Source organism: Morone saxatilis, unplaced genomic scaffold (assembly GCF_004916995.1).
Source record: "Morone saxatilis isolate NCDOM2014 unplaced genomic scaffold, NCSU_SB_2.0 Contig21, whole genome shotgun sequence".
Lineage (NCBI taxonomy): Eukaryota > Metazoa > Chordata > Actinopteri > Moronidae > Morone > Morone saxatilis.
This window is the reverse complement of record NW_023339774.1, coordinates 18,082,798-18,103,208: the sequence shown is the minus strand read 5'-3', so window position 1 is coordinate 18,103,208 and position 20,411 is coordinate 18,082,798. Positions and strand designations below refer to the sequence as shown.

General features: G+C 41.6%; 1 protein-coding gene across 3 annotated transcripts; it reads left to right on the top strand.

The window, feature by feature from the left end:
* The first annotated feature begins 330 nt into the window (after positions 1 to 330).
* On the top strand, positions 331 to 20,006 carry olfm1b (olfactomedin 1b). Of its 3 annotated transcripts, none has more exons than XM_035668140.1 (6): positions 331 to 846; positions 7,524 to 7,673; positions 8,434 to 8,589; positions 10,677 to 10,896; positions 15,004 to 15,110; positions 17,850 to 20,006. In XM_035668140.1, the coding sequence occupies exons 1-6, from the start codon at positions 781 to 783 to the stop codon at positions 18,522 to 18,524; spliced, it is 1,374 nt and encodes a 457-aa protein (XP_035524033.1). In that variant the 5' UTR covers positions 331 to 780; the 3' UTR covers positions 18,525 to 20,006. The 3 variants fall into 3 exon arrangements, with proteins under 3 accessions (XP_035524033.1, XP_035524034.1, XP_035524035.1); XM_035668142.1 differs by lacking the exon at positions 331 to 846 and adding an exon at positions 5,513 to 6,082; XM_035668141.1 differs by lacking the exons at positions 10,677 to 10,896; positions 15,004 to 15,110; positions 17,850 to 20,006 and adding an exon at positions 9,873 to 10,348 and having other exon boundaries at positions 341 to 846.
* The last annotated feature ends 405 nt before the right edge of the window (positions 20,007 to 20,411 follow it).

Here is a 20,411-nt window from a genome sequence, read left to right as displayed (position 1 = left end):
GAACAAGACTTTTCTTTCTTTCTTTCTTTCTTTCTTTCTTTCTTTCTTTCTTTCTCTAAATGCTAATCTGCTTGTCTATTTGCACGCGTTTCCTTAAGTTGCAGTGCATTCAGCTCATAAGCCTCTCAAAGTAAACAAGGTTATTATTTATTATTAAATTGTTTTGTGGAATCAGTTGTTTTAAATTAAAAAAAACAAACAAATCGAAACTAACGCAAAATTTAAGTTGAGGCAGCATTTTTTCCCCCCTTACAGACTCACAGCAAATCATGTTGGGAAGGCGTTCTCCCTCCTGTATTCTTGCCAATTTAAATCTCCCTCTCCCGGCGATGCAACTTCCGTTTTCAGCACCATGTACAGCGCCGTCACTCTCATTTTTTTCATCGAGAGCTTAATACGGCAGCTTGAGGCAGGGAGGTAAACTTTTGGCAATATCAGAGTGAAGGTTTTATAGCCGGGTAATACGACAGTGTTTGCGCGTCTGTAGCCCGATGTTGAGCACAGTCCGTCGCAACGATAAATAAGTGCGGCCACGGAGACCGAAGGGGAGAGGCAGCGAAGATATAGCCTCCCGATATGAACTGAATATGCACAGAGACGATTCCGTGAAACAGATCTTTCCGCTGCTGGGTTGCTGAGGGATCAAATAGTAATAATAATAATTTTTAAAAAAAGGATCCAGCGAAGAGAGCCGGGGAGGAAAGGACTGCTGTGCGGGGGGACGCAAAGGGACTCGATCTGCATGTGAGACCGCTGGTCCACACACACCGGAGGCAAGAGATGCAGCCTGCGAGCAAGCTCCTGACTCTGATTCTCCTCATCTTCATGGGCACAGAACTCACCCAAGTAGGTTTTTTTTTTTTTGTCTTTTTTTGTGTGTGTGTGTGTCTTCTTCCCTTTTTGTTTAACGCCATTTTCCACCTCTTGTATTTTAAAAAAAGGAGAAGCTAGAACCAGCCTGTTAATTGGCATCAGATTCCGCTGAGAGATTACCCGGTTACCTCGCATAAAGAGCCCCGGTGAATTAGCCCTCTACCCCGCTTAAACAGATTAACGGGTGGGATTACATGATGTGAATACATTGTGCTTGACGGGCGCGGATAGATCCAGCAGAGAGCCCTGTTCAGCGTCTCCACCGCAAAGGGGCCAGATGTAAGGGGATATATTGGATGATCTGTCAATTTCCTCATTAGCAAATGGTCAGATTAATTCACTGCACCGTTATTCTAATGCAATATGTTGCCTGTAGCTTTCTCTAAAAAACCAAACAAAAAAGGCCATTGTTGTATTGTGCTCTTAAATCATGGCTCCACAATCAAATGCAGTGTCTCAAAGAAGGTGTTTTGAGCATGCTCAATGACCACAGTGTGACTTACTATTTGACTGTGTGAGGGGAAAAGAACATTTAGTCCAACAGCTTTAAAGCCACCCAGCTCAGGAGTGGTAAACAAAATTACTGGTCAATAAAATGCATCCTTGTGATTCTTTAGTGGAACTAGTAATTATTTCCTGCTCTCTAAAAGGCCATTTGCAGCAATAGATATAATAGTTAGTGTTGCATTAAACTGTTGCCATTATAAATCCCTACAAACAGTATCAGAGCGGGGGGAGAGAGTGAGGAAGTGAATGTATTTCTTCCCAGGCCCTGCCACCACTGGATTGAAGAATTTGATGGTTTAATTGCCCTTGCTTGAGCAGAGAGTCATATTTCATGAGCTTCGCTGTCGTGTGAATCCAATTGTGGTTGGTAATTGGAGACTACAGGACATTTTTTTTTTAAATGTGCTGAGGTACTATCAATAAATTAATCTCTGTTCCCAGTGTATCTATAATATACTCCACTCTGAGTGACAAACTCAATAAAATGTGTTGGAAGTAGGTTGCTGCGAACCCTGCTGGCCCTGATAACCAATGTGTTAGAACAATATTGATGTAATATCGCTTTGGCAGAAAAAAGCCAGCAATTGATTTCCGCAAATTTATGAGAAATGTCAGTGTGCTGTGAGCGGGGCGTTTTTTATTCATGGAGCAACAGCTTGCTTTTGACATTCACATGGAATTTGATTTGTAATTTGATCCAAGCTGTAACCTTACACACATACAGTTATTACAATGTTTAGCTCCCTACACCAGAGCATCAAATGTGCAGGCTATAATCTGAACTGGACATGCAGTGCAGCAGCAGTGCGCGAAAAAATGCTGACACAATGGAACAATGGGGCTATTTGCACTGATTGATGGAAGCCATCAGTCTGAGGAGGGAGGGAAAGGGAACGTGTTTCACTTTGGGTTTCATGACAAGTCAGTTTGGGGTCCTGCGCGGCGCAGGTCAGGGCCCAGCGTTAACAGTGACAGTCTTTTCTCTGATGGCCTGAGAGTGTGTGTGTCATCCGTTTGAAGGTAAGTCGATATTAGTCCACAGCCTTGCCTGTCTGCTCGCTTCCAGGAGAACAGAAACACAAGATACACTGACAGGCTCTATTTATACTGCCCCTGCTATAGAAACCTACAGTACATTTCACTGTAGGGAGGAGAGGCCTCTCCACATCTCAGATATAAAAAGTGAGAGGTGTATCTAGAGAGAGAAAGATGGAGAGTCTTTTAATGCCACGCTACCCGTGAGGAGAAAAAAAGGCCATCCAGGCAGCATGGCCTCGACCTTTGATGCTGGACAATGACGCTCCCTTAATGACCGCATTAACTACCTTGCTTCAAAAGTCTCACGCAGTTTCAGACAGTGTGGCGCATATTTTCTTAACATCTGGAGAGAGAGCAGGGAGACACCTGATTAGTAGCTCACTCTACTCTTCCATCCCGCCCTCATTTATTCACCTCTCTATCCCCTCCGCTGAAGGATTTGGCTACTGCCTGGCATTCACACAGAGAAGAATAGTAAGCAGCCAGAGCGGCATCTGTTCCTCACCTAGTGGCTCCCCCATGGCTTCAGGCCCACATCCTAAAGCATCTCACAGACACCTGACGGAACAGATGGCACTGCTATAGCCGCCCCTTTGACACCAGGCAACCTACATACCATAGCTTGTTACAGCTACAAACAACCATCATGCAAATAATTACTGTAAAACACACGCATGTGATCAGGCTTTAGATTTGTATGCATGGACAATTTAAATTTCTTTTAATGAATGTGTGAATTCTTACATTAAAAATCATCTAATTCACATGAAAAGACAAATTCTACTTTGCCCACACGTCCACAGCAGGGGAACATTTTGAAACAGTTAGGGGTTTTTAATGTATAAACCCCCACCCCAAAAAATCTATCTGGTATTATGTGAGAAACTGAAGATGGAGTTGAGCTGAATTGCAATATGCATGGTGTGATTGGCAGCTGGGGTTGAAGCTATTTATTATTCAGTATGGTTGGTTGAGTGACGAAGCAAGGGTGGGGAGAGAGAGAAAGCGAGCAGAAGAGGAGTAGGTGGAGGTACGGTGCATTTTGTAATTCACTCTCAGGCTGCAAATGGGATTTTTCACTACTTCATGAGCATTTACTACATTGGATACTGAGTGCGTCAATGTGGTTCTCCTACAATCTAAACACCTGTTCGCTGTAATGCAGTACAGTGCAATAGCCCAGCCTGATATACTGCTTCCATGAAGCTTTTTATGTTGAGTTTCTTATTTTTTTTGGTCATTTCTGAGGCTGCTCTTTGTTGTGTTTTTATGATTATTATTATATTGCGTTATTGTCAGAGGTGCCTGCTTGTTTGTCCCTCCAGGCACATCTACACCTTTCACCCACTCTTAATCAGAATGTGTGTCCTATATTATAAAGTGAAAATAACTTGAATAGCTACAATATTATACATCTAGAAACACCACAGGCTACATTCTCAAATAATAGTAATTTGATAGAAACCTCTCTTACACATCTTATTTCTGCAGGGTTATTATATCAGACTTCATAACTGATTATTGTGCAAGTGTTTTGCACATTTGAGATCTTGTATACAGAATTATACATCAATCCTTCTCCATTAAGTGTTCTAGTGCAAGGCTAATGCAACACTGTGGTTTTAATTTACACAGTTACAATAAATCACTTAAATTGTCTGACTGATTGACTAATTGATTTTTTCACTGAGTCAATCGTCTTTTATCAGTGCACCTGTGGAGTTCCTCAGGCTGGTGGATTAAATACTGAGAGCTTTATATGAGACTGACTTTTGATCATTTGTTTCACCTCTATTGAAACCAAATGGGATTGGATTCCACCTGTGAAGCTTAGAGCACTAACTGTATCCATTTGAAAGCTGTGTCATTAGAGACCGCTGTGCTGCACTGAACTGCACCATATTACACGAGACTATAGACTGAACTGTGGACAGCAAGTGCACAGCGGTGAGCTGACCCCTGCCCACACTCTCGCAGTAATCTGTGGAGCCATCACTCCTGTGAGCTCTCACTTCAAAGGTCATAAAGAAGAGGGGGAGATATGAGAGACAAAAAAGTGGTAGGGGAAAAAATAGGAGAAATATGGAGGGGCATTGAGTGCAAACTTCACTCACTTCCATCTTTCAGTTTACCAGAGAAATGCATTATGGAGCTGACAGAAATAGCTGTGGACATAGAGCCACTCTTGCTATTCTAGGGAGCTCATGTATCATGCAGTGCTGCAATTTAGCCCATAGGCTGCAGCATTGGCCTGTAAGCCCGTGAATGACTTAGGCATGACAAATAATACATTTGTCCAGAGCCTGAGAGATTTAAACAAAAATAGGCATAATTTAACTGCAGTTGCTAATGCACCCACACTGTTTTTGTGTCGAATATGGAAATATCCAGTGCATAAACATGGAATTTAATCATGTAAAGGCAATAGAAATTGAAGAGTTGTTTTTTTTAACACTGAGCATTTTTTTTCTAGATTTAAAAAAATATATATTTTTAAATGTTTTGTGCTGCTTCCATGCATATTAAAAGCCCTTCGATTTGGATTGCAGCAACGCCAAAATCAGCTACACGATGGCGCCAGAGTCCCACGAATTGAAAGCGCATCCTCTGTTAGAGCTCAAGGCTTCCAGCAGCCCCCCAATAATAAAAAAAAACATATTCGGAGTCCTTAGGGCCCCACTCTCACTGAAATGCGACATTCTACTAAAGTGTGTTCGTTCTGACATGTGGGCTGTGTAGCCATACATTACACTGGTTGTGAATAGTTAAATGAAAGGCCAGCTTTACCATGCACGGTCCACTATGAATGAGACTCCTGTCCTTTTGGGGCAGTGGAGAAAGAAATGTCACTGTCCGTTTTAAATAATCCCTCAGCATCAGTGTCAGCCGACCTCAGCCGCACTGCTCATTGTCATTCCCTCTGGGGGCAGCCTAGTGTCGGGCAGCTATGGGCTGAATCAGGCGCAATCCCAGATTTTACCACGAACGGACCCCAACCTGGCTGACATCATTGCGTCTGGCGATATAGATAGATCCGTAGTACCTCCTCCTTCCTCCTCTCATCCATTTGGAGCAGCCTGTGTGTGCAGTCAGTGGCACTTAATCACAGAGCGCACCAAGGCAGGAGGCGGACCGTCGGGCGTGAACGAAATAGTAACGGTGCACCGGAGAGGCAGCAGTGTGCGGGACAACGCAGGGAGAGGAGCTATCCACAGGACGTTTTCCAGCAGCCGCTCTCGGTTGTTCCTCCTCATCTTCCTCCTCCACTGGATCAAGTGTTGCAGGTTTTTTTCTTTTTTAAATCTCCGTCCCGTTTCGGTCGTCTTCTCTCTCTCTCGCGTCCGACTCGTTCGCCGCCAGTGCTTCGTTGGAGATGTCCAAAAAAAGAGAAGCCGAGCCGGAGTCCCGGGTGAAACAGCAAGCTTCTCTGGGCAACATGACTCGCCTCCCTTGTTTCTCACCGGAGTCTGTAGAATGAAGACGGCTTAAATAAAGTCCGGAGCAACGCGCAAAGATGTCGGTGCCTTTGCTGAAGATCGGCGTCGTGCTCAGCACCATGGCGATGATCACCAACTGGATGTCGCAGACCCTCCCCTCTCTGGTGGGGCTCAATACTACCAAGCTCACGGCGGCGCAGGGAGGGTACCCAGACCGGAGCACCGGAGTAAGTGCGCAAGTTTTCGCATATTTCCTGCGGCTGGTTGGCTTTCTCTCTGAATGCATGAATGAATCGACTGTTTGCAGTTAAATCACAGTCAAAAGATCAGCAACACATGTACACTTATGGTTCATAATTAAGAGGAGAAATTCCGGCAACGTGATGCGCTTGCAAGGCGCATGCAAAAGTAAAAAAAAAAATACTTGGAGAGGCATTATAGATACCTTCCTCCTGCGTTCTGATGTTGCTCCAGCTGCCGAGGGCTGCCGATATGAGTAGCCTGCACTAAGTGGAAAGTTATCGGTTGGTTCTTTTCTTCTCGTATTGATGTAAATAAGAGATCCATGGTGGCAAATTAGGTGATTGGCATGACAAATTTCAAGGCAATCTTTTCTCTGTATTTTTTTTTTTTTTTTGTGCCCCCTCTGAAACAGCGGGAGTCCTCATTCTTCCTTTCACCGTCCGTGTGAATGAGAGAGGCGCTCAAAGCCGAGATACCGTTATAGAGTCAAGATGAAGCGTTTCTTTGTTTCTCTGTCGGGCTCCTGGCAGATTCGGAGCTGGTTATGTTGCGAGGATTAACATTGTGAGCGCTCTGTCAAGTGGATGTTTGCACTGAAATCCAGAACAAAGGATGTTGAAGGCAAATAAATAAATAAATAGTAAAAGCAGAGGATGCAGTGAGCTGATATTGAATCAGTCATTTTGAATGAGATATGATTATTTAATGGGTTTGAGGAGATTCGAGCATTTTTATGTCACTTGTTTATTTTGTGATCTATAATAGTACAGACTGAGCGCACAAGACAGCTGCTTGATAGTGATTTTCTTTGTCTTGTCAGCACAGAAAGCAGCAGACTGACAGTTGCTGTGACTGCTCTTTTTGGATTTTTTGGACACTCCTCACTAATTGAATAAATCAGCAGTGTTTTTTTTTTTTTTTTACTGCTGATGCAGTGATGATGAATATCTTTTTCTCAAAGTCACTCTCAGTTCTATCTGATCAGCAGGTTAGTAACTGGAGTTGGCTTTCTTGGGGGGGGAAAAAAACCCTCTTTCTGACGTCATACACGTCACACTTTACACACTTTTACAATGTTCACACACCCAACCCACTGGATAATGCCAGTAGCTTCAGCTGTCTTCATTGGCTGCATATTCCCTTTGTGTGCCTGTAAGACATCCTCTCTGATGCTGCAAAACGGGTGGAGCCTGGTGGTTTGTGGTGGTAATGAATTCAATACAGCGTTAGCATCAAGCATGCACAATACACTTAGAAGCAAAGTGTCCTCCTTCATCATGTCCCACAAGGAGGTGTTTTTATGGTAACATGTCCACCTTCTGTGTCTTTCTGTTTTTGTCTGAGATGTTTTTCCTTGCTCCGCTCTCCTCCAGCACTGCTGTTCAACTGCCCTTTTTCTCTCGTTATCCACTCCTTCATCCTCAGGTGTTGCCAGCAAACCCAGAGGAATCGTGGCAGGTGTACAGTTCAGCCCAGGATAGTGAGGGAAGGTGTGTCTGCACTGTGGTGGCGCCCCAGCAGTCCATGTGTTCACGGGACGCCCGCACCAAACAACTGAGGCAGCTGTTAGAGAAGGTAATTACCGCTTAACTCCTCAGCAACACATGATGACCCGAACAGTCAAAGTCATTCAATGCCCACAGTGACCACCTTTACTGCTTTTACCTACAGTACTTAACACAGAAAGTGCACACACACACACACACACACATAGACTTACCCATGTTTGTGGTCTTCCAATCACCTCTCTGCCCGTTGGACAAGAATAAGAATCATGCTCTAATGAGCTCCCTGGAAACCCAACAGGCATCATGGGAGGCAGCTATATACTCACTCAATGTGAGTTTCTATTCTACTGCACACATCCAAAGCAACACGTCTAATGATGCAACCTGGCTCAATACCAATAGACCGGTCACAAACGGAACATTTAAGCACATTTTATGACCAAATACCTTCTATCCAGAGATGGAGATAACCACCAAATAATCTGGAGTTGCTCACTGATTCACATAAACTGGCAAAAAATACAGACATCAACAGATCTCTAATGAATGAATAGATAATGTGCCAGGTTTATGGAGTTTCTGGAGCAAAACAGTTTTGGAGAAAACAAATGTCTTAACAGTATGTATTCTACACTTCCACCATGTGTCTGAGGCCCCTGACTAGTTGGCCTGATGTCAGAGTTTGTGAATCACTGCAAGAGGAGAGCCAAGCCAAAGCAACATATTGAAAGTCTGTTGCGTTTTCTTGTGCTCATTGCTCTAATTAGACCATTAGAAATAGAGATGTATTTCATTATTTAGTCCATTGTGCCCATATGTCCCCTTAGGTCCAGAACATGACCCAGTCCATCCAGGTGCTGGACCAGCGAACCCAGAGGGACCTGCAGTACGTGGAGAAGATGGAGGTCCAGCTCCGCGGCCTGGAGACCAAGTTCAGGCAGGTGGAGGAGAACCACAAGCAGAACATCGCCAAGCAATACAAGGTATGGAACCAGTTCTCGAGCCATTGACCCAACTGCCATTCTATCACAGCTGCTCTGTAGCCCATGATACATGATACAGCCTTACCCATTTTGTGTTTGTGTGTTCCCACTGTGGAGATGTTTTTGCCAAAAACAACTAACCACATACCCAGAAATCCATACTGCATGCATAATCAAACAGGCAGAATAATTGGATACATAAACTGCAAGAATTCATTTCCCTATTTCACATAAGCTCCCTTTCTAAAACCATGTGATAGAATCCTAAATCAATTCGGAAATAAGGAGATTTGATAAAGCATTTTATGTTGATCACGATGAGTGGCAGAATGAACACCAAGCTATCTGCACATGGGACACAGATCTTTAATCTAATCTGATTAAAGAGCAGACACTAAACCCTTTTTCCTAAAGGGTTTACTGTCCAATCAAAATAAAGAAAGCTATGTTGAATAAATATCTTGCAGGTATGATAGGGTATCATTTGAAATGTTTTGAAACTAGTGCTGATATATTTATTTCTATACCAAAATGATCATTTTCTTATAATTTTTTATCTAAGACTGCAAATAACAATTATTAACACTATCAATTCATATGTAAATGACTCTCAGTTCATTGACGAATAGTGAGAAAATAGTGAACATTCACATCAGAAAAGCAGCAAATTTCCACAATTAAGAAGCTGGGATTGAGGAATTATGAGCATTTTTGATTGAAAAGTGACTTAAATGATTAACCAATTATCCAAAGTAGTTGTCAGTTACTTTGCTAATCGTTTAATTGACTTAAATTGTTCCAGATCTCCATTTAACAAATGCTAAATGTTGTCTAAACACAAGCAGCCATACAAGAACTTCCACAATCAAAGGATAAGAAAACAATATTATAAATTTGACATTTGATGCCACCTTTAAGTACTTCAAAGTTTTTGCTGGTCAGATGGCACCAAAATAATTTTGAGGTTCGATAGCTAGCCCTATTTTCAGCTAGTTCCACAAATGCATTGCTTCAGTTAGTATTCTTATCTTCAGCACTGTGAATCAAAAGCAGCTTCATTGCTTGTTTCATCTTACCTGCACCAGCACAGTTGTGTGATCCCATCACCCGTGCATGCTCACAAACCCCATGCATCCAACTCCCCGTTCGGTGCATGTGTGCAATTTTCTGTAACATGTCTTAAGTGCATATATACTAAGTGTGTGTGCATTTGTTTGTGTATCTGTTAGATAGGTTAGCAAGCTCTAGCCCCTGTCAACAGTTTGTCATTTTCTTGCTTGCAGGGCTAACTTTAAGACATGTAAAGAGAGCCACAGGGAAGAAGAGGCAGGTCAATTCCAGATTCCCCTGAACTGGGCCACAGTACTGAGAGCATTTGGGCGTCAAACAGTTATTTTACCTTTAGCACCATTAAGACTAAGAAACCCCACCCCTCTCCCAAACCAACCCACCACTGATCTCTTCCTGCATGTTACTGCTGTCAGAGTTTTCCATCTAAAAGCTTTTTTCAAACGTAAATACATTTATTATTATTATTATTATTATTATTATTATTATTATTATTATCAATTGCTGTTATTCATTTTATTTTCTTTTGGCTTTTGTCTATGCATATTTGGTTACTAAACAAATCTATACGTAAAACTATAGACGTAAAATTCGAGACACTTTGTTGTGTGTGACATGTAAAAGCATGTAACCCTTAATACGATGTTGCATTTTAAACGATGATGACCAATAAAGAGCTTTCCCAATTGTTGTCGGTGTACCGAGGGCTTGCTTTTTAACGGCTGGTCACTGCCGGGGGACGGAGCCACCTGCTCTGCTCGTCCAGCGGGTGGAGAATATTGCTCCGGGTTTGTTTGCTCAGACACACACCTGCACAGACAAAAAACACAGCTGTTCACACACAAACACTGAACATGGACACAAACGGGGGGTCATCATGTCAGTGGAGAGGCAGGCTAGAGTCAGAGTAGTCAGGTTCAGACAGGTGTTTTGTTTTTTTTCCCCTTTTCTTTTTCTTTTATGGACAGTCTCCTTTTGTCGCGCATGACACTCAACCGAGCTTATTCTAATCCTTTCAGGCCATAAAAGCGAAAATGGAGGAGCTTAGACCGTTGATACCAGTGTTGGAGGAGTACAAAGCCGATGCCAAATTGGTATTGCAGTTTAAGGAGGAGGTCCAGAATCTGACGTCAGTTCTAAACGAACTTCAGGAGGAGATGGGGGCCTATGACTACGAGGAGCTCCACAACAGAGTGTCAAATCTTGAGGAGAGACTCCGAGCATGCATGCAAAAATTAGGTAGGCACAGAAAGTTGTTGGCACACACTTTGCTTCAAACACATGCATGCACAAACACTCCCACTGACGTACAGTATGTTGTGACTGACCAGAAAGAGATCCTCAGGCATATTCACATGATTCAGAACATCACAGGAACATTATGTGTTGTTGCGATACTCTACAAGTCAAATGCATATTACAGTCTTATAACACACTTGTCATTTACACTTTATGGTTTTCATTTTGAACGTGCTTGCCCTTTAACTGACTTTGCCATTGGTATACTCTTATTGTTGAGATAAACCAATTAAGAAGTTTATTAGAGGGCTATGCATGCACTCATAGAACTGGAGTTAAACATCTTCTGTATTTTTTCCTACAAACAAACAAAGCACTAGTGCTAAAACCATTGGTCGATTTACAAAAAAACCTGTTTCACAATTGATTAAATCATTCAAGTAATTTATAAATCAAAAGGCAAAATATTTTCAGGGTTGTCGCCCTTTAAATTTGAGGATGTGCTGCTTTTCTCTGTTTTATGTGATTGTAAATTGACTGGGGTTTTGCGCTGTTTATCAGACAAAACAAGCTATTTGAAGATTATTTTCACTATTTTATGAGAATTTATAGAACAAATAATTAGTCGAAAGATGAATCGATGATGAAAATAATCATAAGTGGGATTCCTATACGGCCCACCTTTTAAGTTTTAGAATTCTGCAGGAATCCATGGTAGCATCCCACAAAGCTGGCTTCCTGTGATGAAATGCATGATTAGGCGTTAAATATGGCTCAACAGGTACACACACTAACACACCAATGTATAGCATACAGAGGAAGAGAGCCATTGACAGCGTTCTCAGCTTGCAAGTTCCTATCACAGTCTTATCTTTGCTTTTAGCCCCTGTCTCAGTCTCTTCACACCTCTGTCACAGACCACAGTGCTAATAGATGCACACCCACACCACAGTGACTAAGATACAAGAGCAAAGACACTTACATGCCGCACATCTCGGGAATATTGTGTCCCTGTTTCAAATTATTAACAGCGCAAGATAACAGAAAGAAAAGCTTTTGGTTACAATGCTTACTGTTCTTTTTGAAAAGCTAGTCCAGACACAGTGATTGGATTTGAATTGAATATATAGAGTACAAAAGTAGACAATCAATCTCAGCTCCCCGGTTCCTTCTTCTGTCTGTAGTTTTCTTTATCGGTGCATACAGGTTTTTACTGACTACCTCTGCTTTCACCTTCCATACTGGAGCAGGAGTCTTGGCCGTGTTTTCACTTTTAGTTCAATGCACATGCCGCTCCTCACATCAGCGGTCAGAATTAGGAAAGCAGGGAACTGCAGGAGTTACTCCGGTCTGTGCGAGATCAGACCAGATAAAGGCGAGGTCAGCCAGCGAGGGACTGGCTCAGGCAGAACAGAGGGTGGCTACTCCTTTCATCTTCACACGAACGCAGAGGCACTCAAGCATAGTGCACACAAATACACCCCAGCACACTCCCGTTATTGAGATTAAACTTGTGAAGGTCACTTGCCAAATTTGCATCAGCAGATCAACAACAGGGGGAGGGGAAAGAGTAAAATAGAGAGGGCAGGAGAAATTTGAGTATTGAGTAATAGATAGAGTGATGGGAGAAATTGATAGAAGGTGGTAAGGGGGAAGGAGAAAAAGTGATAAAGTGAAGGCTAGCGGGAAAAGTGAGAGAGAGTAACTAGGGTCCCCGCAGAGCTGTCCTTCAAGCTGCTTTGTGCCGGAGAGACTAACAGCCCGGCGGCTGCTGGGACACAATGGCCATCGATCAAGGGGACATGCCAGCTTGCTGGGCAATAATCAAATAAATAAATCACCATGTGTCGTGCCCCAGCAATGTGGAGGCACAAGGAGCTTCAGGCAAATCCAGCTCCTTCACACCGAAATGCTGATGAATGGAGCAGGAAAGTCATACCAGCACATAAACCCTTCTGCTACCTTCTCTGCAACCATTGGTCTCACCTTTCATTTCCTAGAGAATAGAATTACAGGGCATAATGTTATAGCAAGGTTCACATGCCACAGAATCAATACTTCTCTCTTTACAAACAACCTCACTGTGTCTCTTTGTGAGTTTTCCCTGTCCCTCATCTCTATTAAAGAACAATTGGTCTATTCACTTTTTTTCTGGCTGTCATTTTAAAGCCAGGTTTGAATATTACTCTAACCTTAATTAAATTAATAGCTCAATAAGCTAATAGTGAGTTTAAAAAACAGCTGTAGCTATTTATGCTTCATCAAGACTGTGTGGGTGTGGTGACTAATCAGCTCAACAATGGCCATCCAGCAATACGAGCAATACAAAACTGCTGGCTGAGCAAACTTATTTGGCGGAGAAACAAGCTGTCAGTTGTAAACATCCGCCACAGTTTACAGATCGACATCCTGGTTCAACTTTGACCTATTATACTTGCCACAGTTGTTTGCACAGTTTGTCTGTGCAGTGAGTGATGACTTTACCATTAATCAATTAGCTGATTGTCAGGAAATGAATTGGCAAATTAAGCTAAAAGAAAAAAGTTTGCTGGTTCCAGCTTCTCAGAAGTGAGGTCTTGATGCTTTTCTTTGGGTTTTAGACATCATGGTCAGACAAACTGAGACATTTTAAGGTGTATTTGAAGATAAAAATGATGAGCAAATTAATCATTGCAACGTTCCCAGATCTCACCAATTACCTTGGTGAGTAGAGTGTTATCATAACCAATACAAGTTATAGCCAAAACTACAAAAATAAGACCTGTGTTAAAAATATCCTTTCAAAATCAATACTCCTCCGGAATTGAAATTTCATTCTATATCTAAATCCTCACATCTAAAAGCTGATGGTGGTTTTTTCAGCTCCAGTTCCCATTAGGTTTTCCATTTGCTCTGCCCCTCTGCTTCGGCCCAGGCAAATTCAGGCCAAAAGGGGATTAGACCCTGTGTGCATCTCCAGAATGCAGATCCATCAGCGGGCTCCCTGTAATAGTAGTGTCATCTAAAGATAGAGGCATGATTAGAGAAAAGAAATAAATAAATCAATGCCCAATGTATTACCACGGCCTCTAATCCCACTGTGGGTTACGTAAGGGACTCAACCCCCACTGGCAATAGTAGATGCTGCTCATGTGACCATTTGTTTGTCTCTCGGCCACCTCTGAGGTGTGATGCCCACACATACTCACAGGCACGACATATGTTGCACATAGAGACACACAAACGCATATGCAAACCCACAATTTTCATTATGTAAGTGAAAGAAATTTGACCAGATGAGAAGATGGAGCGAGGCAGATAGCTGAACGAGGCTAGCGGAGGAAAGGAAAATCAAATCTGGATTGTATGACAAATTAAAATGACATTTCACAACAATGGAGAGCGAGGGAGATGATAGGGGTTAAAAAGAAAGAGGTATGATGAGTGTTAGAGTGAGGGGTTAATGAATGCAACACTTCACGGAGAAGGATGCTAATAAAAACTTAAAATGAGCCATTGTTACAGTCCCACTATTTAAATTAGCATTTCAGAATGACTCATTACATTCATGAGATAAAATTGACTCATCTAATTAACCTTTGTGTTGCCGAAACATCGTCTGAAGAAATGGCCTGTGTCTAAATAAATGGGTGCGCTGCAGCGGTGTTGAGAAGTGTTGTTCTTGGCTAAAATCGTCTCTCATTTTCTGTCTGTGCTCATCAGAGAGGATACATTAGTCTGGCCAGCTCTCAGTCACGAGGGCCACAGAGCCCAGTGATAGTTTTGTCAAATTCGCATTAACACCTCAATCAACACTAATTAACACTACAGCGGCTTACAAGCAGCACACAGAGGCTCTCCCTTTCCTATTCCCTCTTCCTCTCACTTTCTCACACATCCACACAGAGAGAGTAAAACAGGCATTAGCATGCGTGAACTGAATAATAAGCACCTCTTACACAGTACATTGCGCAAAGAGAAAGGCAGACCCACAGCAACAAGCTGGACATCAACTCCCTCATCCATTTGTATTTCAAGCAATGAAACCGAACCAATACATTTTGAATTAGACTAAATACCCAAATGGGTGGTGCTCTAGATGTTCCTATCTCGCTTCTTTCCTTGCAGCATGTGGCAAACTGACGGGCATCAGTGATCCCATCACCATCAAGACGTCTGGATCCAGGTTTGGCTCCTGGATGACTGACCCCCTGGCGCCTGAAGGAGATACACGGGTATGTACGGCTGTCACACAGTATTGATGGGAATATGATATTGAATTCACAATAGTTTCAGATCAAAATGTGTCTGTTGCACAAACTGTCATTACCATCAACTGATATTAAATTCTTGCTCAGATTTGTAGTTATTCTTTGATCATTTTATGATTCAAATTATAATTGTGTCAATTTGAGTCTTTTATTTTATTCAGGAAAAGTTGATAAATTGCTAAATGAAAGAGCTTTTGTAGAATTTTTTTTTTTCCTAATAAGGTACAAAAATAGTTTTGTTGTACTTAATCTTAGGTATCGTATTGGCACTGGTCTTATTCTTAAAGCCACAATCAATATTTTTACATTCGTGGTAGATCGAATAACTATGTGTTGCTCACAGTTCCCCTCAGCTGTAAGGAGCAGCTCATAGTGCTGTTTTTTTGTGGGCCACACTACCTACCCTGCACCGAACAGCAGACAAAGTTAGAAAACTGGTGAACATAGTGGAGCATTTAGAGGCTAAAGAGCCAAATATAGTGGAACATAGTGGAGCATTTAGAGGCTAAAGAGCCAAATATTTCTTTCAGGAGCTACAGGTAGAAGGAGAGTGAACTTTAATCAGGTGTCCAGAGACATCATTCCAAATGAATGCGAATGTACTTTTTATGGTGAGATATTTGCCAATATTGCTCCAAGTGGCCCCAAAAAATCAATGCATTAAGTGCCATTTAAACTAGTTATATGATCCTCCAAGTTTTACAATACTGTAATATTCAGATTGCAGTATTACATTACCAGATTGTAGGTATATATATAAGTTTTTTTCAGTTGATATTTTGAATTATATTATCCTGTGTTTCTACATAGCTTTTAAATTTCATAAAACCCCAAATAGCAGCTCAGTTTGCTGTACTGTAACCCTCCATAGTTGGCTGTGCTTTCCATCTCCTAATTTAAATTTAGTTGGTGCCTGCTCAAATGAAAGCAGTGGACATATTTACTTTTTTCTTCCCAGCACATTTCAGTGTTACGTTACACACTGTCATCATAATTTTTAATCTAGAAATCGTCACATAAAACAATGTAATTCATAATCCTTACATTGTTTTCACTGTCCGTGTCACACATAAAAAAACAAACACACAGTACCAGGAATTTAGAGCTTAAATGATGAGTTGATTTTTAACATTTAAACGTAATTTCTTAAGCAAAAATGAACTGGTTTCACCTTCTCCAATGTGAATAGTTTATGATTTTCTTAGTCTACAGTATGATAGCAAACTGAATTTCATTGGGTTTGAAACTGTTGGTCAAACAACACAAGCAATTTCAATACGTCATCCTGGGTTTGGGAAATTGTGATAATCGGCAGATTAGTCTTTAATTAAAATAAATGTTAGTTGCAGTCCCAAAGTATTTAACATGCACACTTTGGGGGAAGAAAATGAATGCAATCACACTGTCTGTAAACTGTTAATGCTCTCTTATCTCTTTGTTCAAGAGACAAGTACCTAAAGATCTGCTACACAAATAGTTTTCCTAAATCTAAAGAAAGAGTTGATCTTGATCGTACTGTATTTGAAGGTCAACTCTCGCTGTGAAATATAATAACAGTCGGTTAATTGGTCACTGTCCTTTTATCAGCTGATTGCATCTGATTTCCCTTTGCAGAGTGGACGTCTGTTGGCTCAATAAATGGGTTTGCTTTCATTACTAAAACACATTAAAATGAAAGGCCAAGGATAAATCTATATGGTTTTAACGGGAAGCTGCCCAGCGGACAAGCAAGCAAGGGAGGGAGCTGGAAATAAAGAAAGTTTATTTGTCGACTAAAGGATGAACATGCTCTTTGTGCAGCAGCTTTATGAGACACATTAATACGAGACAGAACTCTCAATGTCACATGGGAGGAAAAGGGATAAAAACTTGAGAGGAACCTCAGCATACAGTACACTACAGTTGCTGTGTAAATTTGCTTCCTGAAGGCTAATCGTCGTGACAACAGAGGCTGTATAATGTGTATATTTTAGATTCTCAGCAGCAAGGGCAAAGCTTACTGCTGACTAAGATTATATTTAGCATACTGTAAAGGCTACTTTTTGTGTAGAAACTAATACATTTTGAACAGAACACATGAAAGATGTGCTGCGTTTTCAAAGGGCAGAAAAATAAGAATGAGTGTAATTGACGGGAGCAGACAGGTCTGCTCCATTTCTTTTTATCTCTCGGTTTCCTTATGTTGTTTTTTGGAGGGCCCTTGGAGACCTGCTTCCTTGATGTGAATCACTTTTTAAGTCAATCACAGCAGCACATAGAAGCAGGTAGGGAAAGGGCTTCAGGTGTATCAGCCCCACTGAGACTAAAGAAGTGTTTGAGCCTCTAGCAGCTCCGGAATAAGAGCTCTCTGCCCACCACCGCAGGGGCGAGCAGGAAGTGGGCTGAAGCAGCTGAGACAGGCCTTTTATCTGGAATGACGGGCCTCATCCCCGCGGGGCGGAGCTCGTGCCACCCCGCGGCTGTCATTCTGACTGTTTGTATTCAGAAGCTCCCGGATCTCAGCTTTGTCTGCTCCTGGAGGAAGTCTCGGCACTAACTTAATTGGGATGCTTGTTGATGATGTGATTTGTTTTAATCAGTGTGTGATCTGCATAGAAGATTCTGATAGCATGCTGACGAATGATGATGATAGAGGTTTCTATCTCTGAAGTACTGCTGTGTTAAATCCTAATTCTTCTTTCTCCCTCTTGTCATCATGTTCAGGTCTGGTACATGGATGGTTATCACAACAACCGCTTCGTGCGGGAGTACAGGTCGATGCAGGACTTTATGACGTCGGACAACTTTACGTCCCACCGGCTGCCCCACCCGTGGTCAGGAACAGGTCAGGTGGTCTACAACGGCTCTATCTACTTCAACAAGTTCCAGAGCCACGTCATTATCAAGTTCGACTTCCGTACTTCTTCAATCAGCAAGTCCCGGCAGCTTGACTACGCCGGCTTCAATAATGCGTATCACTATGCCTGGGGCGGCCATTCCGACATTGACCTGATGGTGGATGAGGGAGGCTTGTGGGCTGTCTATGCTACTAACCAGAACGCCGGCAACATTGTCATCAGCAAGCTGAACCCCAACACGCTGCAGATCATCAAGAGCTGGACCACCAACCACCCCAAAAGGAGTGCCGGCGAGTCTTTTATGATCTGTGGTACGCTCTACGTCACCAATGGCTACTCAGGAGGCACCAAGGTTTACTACGCTTACTCCACCAACTCCTCTACTTACGAGTACATTGACATTGCCTTCCAGAATAAGTACTCACATATCTCCATGCTGGACTACAACCCGCGTGATCGCGCCCTCTATGCCTGGAACAATGGCCACCAGGTCCTCTACAATGTCACATTGTTCCACGTTATCCGCTCAGAAGAACTGTAACTACGGAAAATGGATTACATACATAAATACATATTGTCTGTGTAGAGATCTCCCTATATACAAAAATATATCTGCGAAAGAAAAAGACTCTATGGCAAGACCATTCTATTTATAATATCAAATAACTTTTACTGAGAGACTGCATCAACAGTGAATGCAAAGTGGATTGAATGTGCATATACATGAGACTGAAAAAAACCTAAAATTGAAGGGTTTCATTCCAAAATGTGTTATAGAAATAATTTATTTATCAGTTAATATAACAAACTCACAGATGATTGTTAGAAAAACAGAACTGTTTTGTAAATAAAGGTCTTAATATGACTTCTAACTTTAATAGTTAGACTTTATTTTAATAGCTGCCATCCTTTTGTTAGAGGTGTTTTATTTTGGAATGAAACTCTTTAATTGTTTGCCGCATAGAAAATGATTGTAAAAGTAGACTAATATATAAGATTTAAAAGAATAAGAACAGATGCCAAAAAAAAACATCACGCCTTTTTTTTTATATGATGGAATATCAACCTAAGCTCATTCCTGTGGCTCCGGTTCTTCTGCAGAAACCCTCCCAGCTGAACTTTTCTTTTGGTCAATGGGGGTCCTCAAAACGAAAACTGTTGGTATAAACTGTTGGATCCCCAGGTCCCATGGACAGACAGAGAGGTGGGGGGTCAATCTAGTCAGAAGACTTGATAGCCTAATGGGTGACGTCTGTCATATTGTTTTTATCAAGTACAGTAGCAAATCAAAAGTCTGTAGAGAAACAGCAAACAACAATAACAACATCCACTAAAAGACCTGAAGGCACTGACTGTTGACAGCGCTGTTGTTTGAGATGATTTTCCTGTGTTAGTGACTATGTGTGAAAAAGGCTTTCTTTGCATGAGTGTTTTCTATCACTCCGGTCTGCTCTTCTGAATGTCTTTTGCTGTATGATACTATTCAAAAAAAAAAAAAGGAGGGAGGGAGGGGGAATGAGGTACAATACCTTTGGGATTTGAGGATTTGCAAAAATTATTAACTTTTTTTCCTGCTTCTTTGTATTTAGTTCATGTTTTTTTTTATTTCTGTTTCTTTGCAATCATTTTATTTTTCAAATGTTCTTGTATCACTGTAACTGTTGGCACCGGTTCTGCCTCTCTGTATTTGTTTATTTGGACTGCGTGGGAGGAATCTATCTAGCTCACATCTCTCTGAAGAAGAAAAAAAATAATAACAGAATGTATCAAGTATTGTATCCTGGAAACCTGGTCCTCCTATCATTGATTCACATCATGCGCCTGTAGTAGGGAGAGTTTTCTTTTAGAGGATAATCCTGTCTCATGTCATGTTTCCCCCCACTGCTAGTGAAGGATAATGCTGTTTAAATGTATACCCTTGCCGAGGACAAAAGCTTTTCACTCTTTTTGCGCTTTGCTGGACATGTGTTGTATCTGAGATGAGATAGTTAATGATTCGTGTCAATAAAACAGAGAAATCTAATGCTCTGATTGTTGCCTTAAAAGTTACAAGCTGCCATGTGACGGCACACTAGTATGACTGTTGTAACTAATGCTCTTTTTTCCTGCCTTTTGGCATTATGATTGCACAGAGCGGACATTCTGTCTCTTTGTTGAGTTTGCAGGAGAAGAGTATTTGGCATTTACCTAAGGCTAAGCACCTTTTCAATGAAAAATATATTTCTCTTACTAACGAAAAGTTTTAGTACATAAGCAAGTAAGCTTGGTGTACTGTAGCTTTTTGTGGCTTATGTTAGCAACCTTCAGTAGAAGTTACATTGGTTCGCTTTAACCTTTTAAAAATACATAAAACATCCCGAAAAGTTCAGGCACTATTACAGTTTTGTTTTTTCCAGTATTTGCTTCTGCCACCTTGATGATCACTGTG